The sequence below is a fragment of the Nicotiana sylvestris genome, chromosome 2 (assembly GCF_000393655.2).
Source record: "Nicotiana sylvestris chromosome 2, ASM39365v2, whole genome shotgun sequence".
Classification (NCBI taxonomy): Eukaryota; Viridiplantae; Streptophyta; class Magnoliopsida; order Solanales; family Solanaceae; genus Nicotiana; species Nicotiana sylvestris.
In genome coordinates, this window is record NC_091058.1 from 193,972,587 (window position 1) to 193,985,170 (window position 12,584).

The 12,584-nt window shown below is 40.9% G+C and overlaps 1 protein-coding gene across 1 annotated transcript; it reads right to left on the reverse strand.

Moving 5' to 3' along the window:
* Positions 1-313: 313 nt before the first annotated feature.
* Positions 314-11,675, reverse strand: LOC138886120 (uncharacterized). Its single transcript, XM_070167154.1, has 4 exons — positions 11,305-11,675; positions 3,924-4,119; positions 719-969; positions 314-566 (listed from the first exon to the last, which is right to left on the reverse strand). Exons 1-4 carry the CDS (start codon positions 11,673-11,675, stop codon positions 314-316), a joined length of 1,071 nt encoding a protein of 356 aa, XP_070023255.1.
* Between the last annotated feature and the right edge of the window lie 909 nt (positions 11,676-12,584).

Below are 12,584 nucleotides of genomic sequence, written 5' to 3' on the forward strand. Positions count from 1 at the left end.
CTGCGATGTGGGGGTGGGGGTTGGGGTGGGAAATTTAAATCTTTATCTAGTTATTAGGTAATTAGGTAATATTCTATTACCCGGTAATAATACAATTACGCGGTAATAATACAATTACCCGCATAATTAAGAATTGTCTCAAGTTACTTAAAATTCTACTTATTTTTGATACACTTTATACATTATACTATCACGGTCATATGGTACCTTGTATGGTACTAGTTCATAAATATCGGGTATTATAGCTCGGACCATATTTTATCCCAAATCGGCAACCTTCAACGAAACTTATTTTCTTTAATTCATGTACTATTTAAGGTTGTGATGTCTCAGTCGGACCCTTCTCTGGAGGAGGAAATAAGTATGGATATATAGACTTTATGTCTTCCTCGGCCTCCCATGTTATTTCTTCCACATTGTTGTTTCTCCAAAGTACTTTCACCGAAGCTATGTCTTTAGTTCTCAATCTCCGAACCTGTCTGTCTAATATAACAATTGGAGTTTCTTCATATGATAGCTGCTTTGTGACCTGAACATCGTCAACTGACATGATTCTGGAAGGATCTCTGAATCACTTACGGAGCATAGACACATGAACGATTGGATGTATAGACTCTAAGTCCGGAGGCAAGTCTAACTCATACGCTACTGGCCTGCCTTACGTATGATCCTATTTGGTCCAATGTATCAAGGGCTAAGTTTTCCTTTATTTTCGAACCTTATAACACCTTTCATCGGTGATACCTTTAGGAATACCCAGTTGTCAACCTGAAACTCCAAGTCTCGCTGTCGATTATCCGCATAAGACTTCTGACGGCCTTGAGCTGCTAATAGCCTTTCCTGTATAAATTTAATTTTCTCGATTGCCTGTTGTACCAATTTTGGTCCTACTAATGTAGTTTTCCCAACATCGAACCACCCTATAGGTGACCTACACTTCCATTTGTAAAGAGCTTCGTATGGAGCCATCTGAATACTGGAATGTTAGCTAGTATTATATGCAAACTCAATAAGCGACAGATGATCGTCTCAGCTACCTTTGAAGCTATCACACAAGCTCATAACATATTCTCAAGTTTTTGAATAGCACGCTTAACCTCTAGAAGTTAGCTGTAAATTGAGCTCCTTTATCCGAGATAATAGATAGAGGAACACCATACAGTCGTACTATCTCTTTAATATAAAGTCTTGCATAATCCTCTATGGAATATGTAGTCCTAACGGGCAGAAAATGAGATGATTTTGTAAAGGTATCAACAATCACCCATATTGAATAGAGCTTATGTTGGGTACGAGGTATGTCTACAATGACATCTATATTGATTATTTTCCATTTCCAAGTCGGAATCTCCATAGTCTGCATTAGCCCTCCAGGCTTCTGGTGCTCTACCTTTGTCTGCTGGCACTAGGACACTGAGCGACAAACTCAGCAATATTCTTCTTCATATCGTTCCACCAATACACATCCTTAATGTCATGATACATTTTCGTTGACCCATGGTGAATGGAGTACCACGAATAATGTGCCTCTGATATAATCATGTCTCGTAGCCCTGCTACATTTGTAACACACGAACGACCCCTATATCTGAGAACTCCAGCTTCCTTGAGCTATAACAACAACTTCTTCTGCTGCGGAACTTGCTCTCTCAACTCGACCAATTCTAGGTCCTCGTACTTCCCCTCCTTTAATTCAGCTATGAGAAATGATTTTGCCTTGAAGCATACACAATTACTTTCCCATGTTGAATCAGGACACATCCTAACCCAACACTGAGGCATCACAATACATGGCATAACCATCTGGACCTTCTGGAAGAGCTAGAACTGGCGCTGAAATCAACCTGTTCTCAAGCTTCGCTCCTGGAAACTCTGCTTGGAAGCATCAGTCCACTGAAACTTAGCTCCCTTCTAATTTAACTTATATGGGTATTCTAATATTTTACAATTCATGAAATTCCCCCTTTCGAAGGCCCAAACTTCATCCTTTATCAATCATAATTATGCCCTTATTCCACTACCGGGGCAGCATTTCATCTCTTTTAAGTGCTACTGGTCTTAGACTCATTTGAGTTCATTCAACCTATACTGAGATTTCTATGACTTTAGAGAAACCTTCAGTTCTCTTATTTTCATGGGCTTAATCTCAAGGACTTATCCATTCTGGTCACCTTCGCACTCACCTCTTTTTATCCTTACTCATGTCTTCCTAAAACCTTGTCGTTCTACCATAATTTAGCTTGCGATCTACAGGTATCTATTTATACTTATTCGCAACCTTCCTTTAACTTGATTGCACCACAGATTTCCTTATGTTATTCTAGAACATCAAGAGAGACAACATATATGATACCACTTTTGTCAAAGGTGCTAAAAATGATGAAAATTCCTTTACAAGTTTCCTGTAATAACCTGCCAAACGGAGAAAGCTACGAACCTCCGTCGGTGTCGTGGGTCTAGGTCAAGTCTTTAATGCCTCAATATTTTGTGTATTAACCTAAATACCTTCACCTCAAATAATATGCCCAAGGAAAACTACAGAATTCAACCAGAATTCACAGTTAGAGAATTTTGCATACAACTTCTTTTTTTCCGTAAAACTTTGAGCACAGTATGCAAATGATCTATGGGCTAAGTCTCTGAATGAGACTGCACCAATATATCATAAAATAATGCAATCACGAATAGATCTAGAAAGGGTCTAAACACTCGGTTCATCATGTCCATGAATACTGTTGGGGCACTAGTCATACTGAATGACATAACACGAAGCTCAAAGTGCCCATACTTGGTCTTGAATGCTATCTCCGGGATATCTTTCTCCTTTACCCTTAACTGAGGGCACCCGGACCTTACGTCTACCTCCGAGAAATACTTGGCACCTTGCAACTGACCAAATAAATAATCAATCCTCGGGAGAGGTACTTATTCTTTATTATCACCTTATTTAACTATCTATAATCAATACACATCCGCAAGGAACCATCTTTCTTCCTCACAAATAACACAGGTGTTCCCCATAGTGATGTACTAGGTCTGATAAAGCCTTTTTCAAGCAATTCCCTTAGTTATTCCTTCAACGCTTTTAGCTCTGTGGGTTTCATTATGTAGGGAGAAATAGATATTGGTTGAGTAGCTGGTAGTAAGTCAATAGCAAACTTAATTTCTCGCTCTGGCGGAAGACCTGGAAGCTTATAAAAAAATATCGGGAAACTCATTAACCATAGGGATAGATTGAATGGTTAGTGACTCTACTTTCACAGTCTTTACCCGAAATAAGTGATTATTATAACCCATTCTGATCATTTTCCTTACCTTAAGACAAGAAATAAATCTACCTCTCGGTGATGTCGTATTATCTTTCTACTCCAAAAACAGGCTTTCCTGGAAATTAGAATCAAACCACCTTTGTTCTTCAATCAACGCTAGCATAACAAGAAGCCAACCAATCCATGCACATTATAACATCAAATTCTACCCAACCATGCACCACGTACCTTATCCTTATTTGTTATCAAACTTATCACGGGACATTACATGCACATCGATATATAGACATAATAATATTAGGACTTAACTCGTAGAACTCATTCAACAAAAAAGAGAGGTTTATATGGATACATAAGGGCTGATAAGGCCGTATACATGTAATACTCAGAACTATATACATGATACTATCTGCAAAACCTCTAAGAAAACATAACCATAATATGTACAAGTCGGGACAGGGTTCCCTACGTCCTCATAAAACAACCTAACACCTTAAGAATCTTGACTTGGTAATACTCCTAGAAGAGGCAGAACTTACCAACCAAAAGCTGACATCTGGAGGAAGTCTACAGTAGAGGGTTCTTGCCTCGTCCTATATGAGAGCCTCGATCAGACACACTTCGAAGCGGAATCTTCATATCCTTATTAGTTACCTTCCTCCTATTTGCCCGACTACTATCCTCTTCCTCTGCATATACCATAACATACACAGATGAACCCTGATTGACGAACTCCCAAGACTGTGGACTATCTGGAACCTCAAATGAACAGGTTTCAGCAAATACCCTAACATAGTTTGAGCCTGAAGGGAACCCGGTTGTGCCAATCTGTGCACCACTCCTCTCATACCTTGATCAATAGGCTGTGATAATGAAAGTAAGGACCTTGGTGAGGTCAAAACTCCTCTCACCCCATCTTCTATCAGAGTGATCAAAACAACTCGCATGGGTGACTCATATGGATCCTCGGATGGATCCTCCTCAATAGAACCTATGATCTCCGATGGGTTTTACTCCATAGTGTAACTTATATCTCCTTCTAATACTTTTGTAACCTTCTGATCTGTGCTAGCAGTTTGCGCCTGTCATCTAATAGTAATAGGAATCACTAAAAATATAAATAAGGTAAATATTATGAGTGGATACTTATGACTCAGTTCTATCGCACAATCTGGATTAGAAAAGAAAAGTAACCATCCTAAATATCTGGTAGCCTCATGTTTATAAGTGTAGTGCACAACACACCCATAAACAAGACTCTACAAGACACGGTCTGTAGACAACCCTAGGATAGAATTGCTCTGATACCACTTTCGTCATGACCCAAACCGATGGTCCGCGACGAGTATCTGAGTCCTACTTGTCGAACACCCATAAGCATACGACTAAGATATAAACATGAATAACGTCTGCTGAATTACGAGAATACCGTGCGTGAGGAAAACTTGTCTAGAAGACGTATATACATATACATACAAACTACGTGGGGCGAGCCGACAAGGCTACTATAGACAACTGCATATCCAAAGCTTGAAGCCAACAAGGCCACATACTATCCAACTATACATAATTGTCTACAGACCTCTAATTGAAATACAACTATACAAAGATGGGATTGAGCCACATCATACCCATATATGTACACAAGCATATCGTACCAAAATCAAAACCAGCTCCGGATCAAGTGGAGCACACCAATTCTCGCTGATCAGGGATCCTCAGAAGGATGATCATCAACTTGCCTACCTGTACTTGCGGGCATGAAATGCAGGCGTCGGGAAATAGGGCGTCAATACAAGTAATGTACTAAGTATGTAAGGCATGAAAATCAGTACATAAAAGACATAGATGAAACATGGAATAAAGAAATTCACATGTAAGTCTGAATAACTTTATAAATTCTACAACACTTATAGTGTTATGCACGTGCATATAAATGTCGTGTCATGCATATGTATTGGTGTATATAACATCATCAAGCCTCTGAGGGCATCCCATCATATAATTTCGGCCACTGTGGGCAACATCATCAACATATACCAACTGATTAGGTGGTGGTGCTTATATAACGTCGTAACCTTTTTCCATATCCCATATACATATATTTACATATATATGTGTATATAACGCCATATGGTTATGGATCAGTATAAATGAATGCAATGCATAATAATTACGTCAAAAAAATCTTTCAGGTGTCATAAGACCATTTTGCCTCTGATTAATATCATGAAATAGACTTTATCCACTTACGTATTTTTTGAGACCCATGAATAGACGATATAATAATAAGACTTATGGGAGAATAAGAATACACACATATCTAACATTTCTACGAATAGAGTAATTTATGGAAATAGTGCATTTGCTCATTTCGTTTGTGTCGTATAGATCATGCCAAAAGAAAAAAAAGATAGCCTTAACATACCTGGAGTAGGGAAAAATCTGTATGATATTCTTGGAAAAGTTACACCGTACTTCTTTAAAACTGCAAAATTTTACGTTGCTAAGGTGCTAATAATTCTTGTTGGAATTGTTTGGTTGAAAGAATTTTGTTGAAAACTTTTAGGAAATTTCTAACGTCTGATGGTAGTGTCTTTCATTTTCTATGTCACCTAATACAATGTTGTATAGAAGAATCACTACATCATCATTCTTCTGGCACCAAAAGCAAAGGCTACGATACATATATATATATGATCTTTCTAGAATAACTTATATTGAGAGGGTGTATATAATTTCAATTGTCAAGATCACGGAAAGCGTTGAAATTTGAGATGTCTTGACACTAATGTATTAGGTTGACACATAATTAAGAAACTAAGAGTCATTTACTTAAGAGGTGGCTTGCTTCCACGTGGGGTGGGAGTAGAAAATTTAAATATTTATCCATTTATTAGGTAATATCCTGTTATCCGGTAATTAAACAATAACCCGCATAATTAAGAATTGTCTCAAGTTACTTAAAATTCTACTTATTTTTGATATACTTTATACATTATACTATCACGGTCATATAATACCTTGTATGGTACTAGTCCATAAATATCGGGTATTATAGCTCGGACTGTATTTTATCCCAAATCGGCAACCTTCAATGAAACTTATTTTCTTTAATTCATGTACCATTTATCCTTCATGGCATTTACTTATCACTTGTTATAAATAGCATAAATACGTTAACCTCAAGATAACCTCATCCTCGCGTCTACGTCGATTAACTGAAGACGAAATTGTAACGTACGAAAACGTGAGATGTAACAAAATCTATAGAAAAATTTGGGGATTTTATCAAAGTTTTGAAAAATAAAAATTTAGGATAAGAGAGTCGAATAAGACTCGGATTTGAAAACGAAATACATATTTGAACTCGTGAGGCTATGGGTAGTTAAGACCTACCCTTGGACTCGAGTTTTGACCGGGCGGGCTTAGGGTTTGACTTTTGTTGACATTTTAGAAATTCAATAAAAATCACATCTTTATTATTGAAATTATTTCCTCTTGCATTGTGTGATATATTCAAGTCGTCTTTGGTTAGATTGAGTTGCGCGGAGGAGAATTTCTAAAGGAAAAGCAAAAAATTGAGTGTTGAGTTAGCCGAATTGAGGTAAGTGTTTTGCCTAGCTTTGTTTAGGGGGGTTTTCCTCGTATTTGTCACTATTTGCTACATGCGAGGGTGATACATATATGAGGTGACGAGCTTATATGTATGTGCTAGGGTTAATCATGCTTGGGGGTAAATTATGTTATAATTGTGTCTTGTATAATTACATAACCTTCTTGCTTCATGCCTCACTGTCACGACCCCAATCCCCGGTCGTGATGGCGCCCAACACGATGCTAGGCAAGCCCGACCAATTCGTCACTCACAATCCCTTATGTAGAATTCATTACCAATTAATAGGATTTAATGCCAAATTAACATGATTATAACTCTGTAGCAATAGATAAACAGTACGGAAAATCCATAAAATATCAATATAAATCCCACCGATCTGGTGTCACGAGCCAAGAGTCTCTAATACAAGTCTGTGTAGTAACTTATACATAGAGTTGTCTAGAATGCGGAAAATAAAGAGGATAAGGGGATAAATCGGGTCCTGCGGACGCCATGCAGCTACCTCGATGACTCCGAAATAAGATGAACAGCAGAAGAAAGCTCAAACTATGCCTCCAGGATACCTGTATCTGCACACATTGTGCAGGGAGTAAAGTGAGTACTCCAACTCAGTGAGTAATAGCAATAAATAATGACTGACGGAAAGAAAACTCGTAAAACACTACGCGGTTCTATATTAAAACAGTGAGAATATCAAAAACAGCAACTGAATGAAGAAGTCAGTTAAAAGTCCTTTAAGCCAGTATTCATTTCATTTACTCGTCATGATAACCGAATTCATATTTGTACTGATGCGGCGTGCAGCCCGATCCATATAGTATACTGCTGCGACGCGCAGCCCGATCCATATATATATATATATATATATATATATACACTGTTGTGGCGTGCAGCCCGATCCAAGAATAGTCGACTGCGCTTATTGGGATGTGCAGACTCCGGAGGGGCTCCTTCAACCCAAGCGTTATACTATTGCGGCGTGCAGTCCGACCCATATAATATACTACTACGGCGTGCAGTCCGATCCATATAATATACTACTACGGCGTGCAGTCCGATCCATATAATATACTATTGCGGCGTGCAGTCCGATCCATATAATATATATACTGCTGCGACGTGCAGCCTGATCCATAGCATATCAAATACCCTCACCATGGGGTTCTCGACCCCTCTCAGTCAATATAGACTTGGCCTCTCGGGCACACTAAGATAAGACGGGGTTCTCAACCCACACGTTACTCTCATTAGGATTTAACAATTTCTAAAGCTGGTTCATATTATGTTTATCAGTTAAGAACATGACTGAGGGTATAATTTCGACAAGAAAATTGAGGTCAACCAATACAAATGCCCCCTAAGGGTTCTACAGATCGGCACAAAGCCCCAAACATGGTAACTAGCCCATAATATAATGATATTAATTAAGTCTCAGTCAAAAGTACAGTAGAGTCATCAAACGGGATGGACCGAGTCCAAATCCCCAGTAGTAACAAACCCCACGCTCATCATACAGCATGTGTCTCATCTCAACATAGCACCACGTTGTGCAAATCCGGGGTTTCAAACCTTCAGAACATCATTTATAACCATTACTCACCTCAAGCAGGCCGAAACCCTAGCTCGCTACTCCCTTGCCTCGCAAATCAACCTCCTCTAGCGTCGAATCTGATCAAAACCACAAGTAATACGTTACAATAGGCTAAGGGAATACAACCCAATCGAAAAGACTCGAAAAATATCGAAAATCACAAAGTTGGCAAAACCCGAGCCCCGGGCCCACTTCTCGAAAAATCAGAAAATTGACATCACTGGATTCCTTATCTCGCCACAAGTCTATACATATCAAATTTACCGAAATCCGAGCTCAAATGCTCCCTCAAACCCCCAAATTTCTATTTCAAAATTCAAGCCCTAATCCTTCCCTTTTTAATCAAATTTCCATGAATTTAGATGTTGAATCTACAATTAAATGATGTTTTTATTTCATAAGACTCACCTCCAATCAATCCCAGTCGAAACCCTCTTTAATCCTCGTCCAAAAGCTCACAAGGATGTTCAAAAATGGTGGAAATAGACTTAGGCTCGCAGATAAAAATGCCATTAAAAACCCTTCTGTCCAGCCCAGATTTTTTCTATGCGATCGCATCCAAACCTCTGCGATCGCACAACACAAAATTCAAACTCTCAAAATTCCCTCTATGCGATCACACTAAAATCCCTGCGATCGCAATGCATTAGCTCCTGATCCTACGCGATCGCATACCTTCACCCGCGTTCGCATTGAACAAAATACCATCCTGGACCCCAGTTCCATTTAATACTATGCAATCGCAATCCACCAAACGCGATCGCAATGAGTAAACTCCTCAACTTATGCGATCTCAAGCCCTACTCCGCGATCGCAATGAGCAACAAAACAGCTTTCCCCAAACCTTCTATGCGATCGCAATTGCACTCTTACGATCGCAGAGAACAAATTTCCGCAACACTTCAGCTGAAAATCTGCAACTTCCAAAGGCTAGAATTGGTCCGTTTGACCATCCGAAATCACCCCGAGGCCCCCCGGACCTCAACCAAAAGTGCCAACCCATCCTAAAATATCACCCAATTTCGTTCCAATCATCAAAACACATCAAACAACACTAAAACCATCAAATTACATCGGATTCAAGCCTAAATTTCTTAAAAACTTCCGAAATACGCATTTGATAAAAAAACCGACGAAAACACCTCCGAATGATCTAAAATTTTGCACACACATCAAAAATCACCTAACGAAGCAACTGCAACTCTTAGAATTCCATTCCGAGCCTCGTATCAAAATCTCACCTACCAACCGGAATTCGCCAAAATACTAACTTCGCCAATTCAAGTCTAATTCTACTCCGGACTTCCAAAATCAATTACGATCACACTCCTAAGCCACATATCAACCCCTGAAGCTAACCGAATCACCGAAAATCACATCCGAGCTCTCTAACTCAATAGTCAACATCCGGTTGACTTTTCCAAAATAAGCCTTCCTTAAAGAGACTAAGTGTCTCATTTCCTATCAAAACCAATCTGATTTAACTCTAACACACCAACTACCGATAACGAAACATGAAGAAGCATAAAATGGGGGAAATGGGGCAATAACTCACATGACAATGGGCCGGGTCGTCACATCCTCCCCAACTAAAACAAACGCTCGTCCTCGAGCAGGTCAAGAAACATACCTGGAGCCTCAAACAGGTGAGGATATCTGCTCCGCATCTCCCGCTCGGTCTCCCAAGGAGCCTCCCCCACGGGCTGACCTCTCCACTGCACCTTCACCGAAGCGATATCCTTTGATCTCAATCTCTAAACTTGACGACCCAAAATAGCCACTGGCTCCACATCATAGGTCAAATCATCATCCAACTGGACCATGTTGAAGTCTAAAACATGAGACGGGTCCCCAACATACATCCGGAGCATAGAAACATGGAATACCGGATGCACACTCGACAGGCTGGGCGGCAAAACAAGCTCATAAGCCACCTCCCCAATCCTCCGAAGCACCTCAAAAGGCCCAACGAACCGTGGACTCAACTTGCCTTTCTTCCCAAACCTCATAATACCCTTCATGGGCAAAACCTTCAGCAAGACCTTCTCACCAACCATATAGGACACATCTCGAACCTTCCGGTCCGCATAACTCTTCTGACTTGACTGAGCTGTACGTAGTCTTTCCCGAATCACCTTCACTTTCTGTAAGGCATCCTGAACCAAGTCTGTTCCCAACATCCTAGCCTCGCCAGGCTCGAACCAACGAACTGGAGATCTACACCGTTTCCCATACAAGGCCTCATATGGTGTCATCTGAATGTTGGACTGATAGCTGTTGTTGTAGGCAAACTCTGCAAGCGGCAGAAACTCATCCCAAGAACCTCTGAAAGCAATAACACAGGCGCGAAACATGTCCTCCAATATCTGAATGGTACGCTCGGACTGTCCATCCATCTAAGGATGAAATGCCGTGCTCAACTCCACCTGCGTACCCAACTCTCGCTGAAATGTCCTCCAAAACTAATAAGTGAACTGAGTACCCCTATTTGAGATAATAGACACTGGAACCCCATGCAATTGGACAATCTCCTGGATAAATATCCCTGCTAGCCGCTCCGAAGAATAGGTAGTACATACTGGAATGACGTGCGTGGACTTGGTCAGCCTGTCCACATTCACCCAAATCGAATCAAACTTCTTCAAAGTCCGAGGAAGACCACTCACAAAATCCATAGTAACTCTCTCCCACTTCCACTCAGGAATAATCATCCGCTAAAGTACGCCACCCGGTCTCTGATCTCGTACTTTACCTGCTGACAGTTCAGACACCGAGCCACATACCCTACTATATCCTTTTTCATCCTTCTCCACCAGTAGTGCTACCTCAAATCCTGATACATCTTCGCGGCACCTGGATAGATGGAATATCGTGAGCTGTGGGCCTCCTCCAATATCAACTCCCGAAGCCCATCCACATTGGGCACGCAAATCCGGCCCCGCATCCTCAACACGCCATCACCATCAATGATCACATCCCTGGCATCATCATGCTGAACCCTATCCTTAAGGACAAGAAAATGTGGATCATCATACTGGAGCTCTTTGATGTGGTCATACAAGGAAGACCGATAAACCACACAAGCCAGCACTCGACTAGGCTCTGAAATGTCTAATCTCACCATCCGATTGGCCAAAGCCTGAACATCAACTGCAAAGGGCCTCTCCCCAACTGGAAGGTACGCCAAACTCCCCATGCTAATCACCTTCCGGCTCAACGTATCGGCCACCACATTGGCCTTCCCGGGGTGATACAAAATGGTAATATCATAATCCTTGAGCAACTCAAGCCATTTCCGCTGCCTCAAATTAAGATCCTTTTGCTTGAAAAAATGTTGAAGACTGCGATGATCGGTGAATACCTCACAAGATACGCCATATAAATAGTGCCTCCAAATCTTCAAAGCATGAACTATGGAAGTCAACTCTAAGTCATGAACAGGGTAGTTCTTCTCGTGGGGCTTCAACTGACGAGAAGCATATGCAATCACTCTACCCTCCTGCATCAACACACAGCCAATCCCAACTCTCGAAGCGTCACAATAGACGGTATAAGAACCTGAAGCTGATGGTAACACTATTACCGGAGCTATGGTCAAAGCTGTCTTGAGCTTCTGAAAGCTCTTCTCGCACTCGTCCGACCATACAAACGGAGCACCCTTCTGCGTCAACTTGGTCAAGGGCGAGGCAATAGATGAAAAACCCTGAATGAACCGGCGATAATAACCCGCCAAATCGACGAAACTACGAATCTCTGTGGATGAGGTCGGTCTAGGCCAACTCTGTACCACCTTTATCTTCTTCGGGTCGACCTTAATACTCTCGCTAGACACCACGTGACCTAATAAAGCCACTGACCCTAGCCAAAACTCACACTTGGAGAACTTTGCATAAAGCTTCTCCTCCCTCAATCTCTGTAATACCACTCGCAAATGCTGTGCGTGCTCCTCCTGGCTATGCGAGTACACCAATATATCATCAATAAAAACAATCATGAACGAATCCAGATATGGCCGAAATACACTGTTCATCAAATGCATGAACGCAACTGGGGCATTAGTCAGCCCAAAGGACATAACAAGAAACTTATAGTGCCCATATCCAGT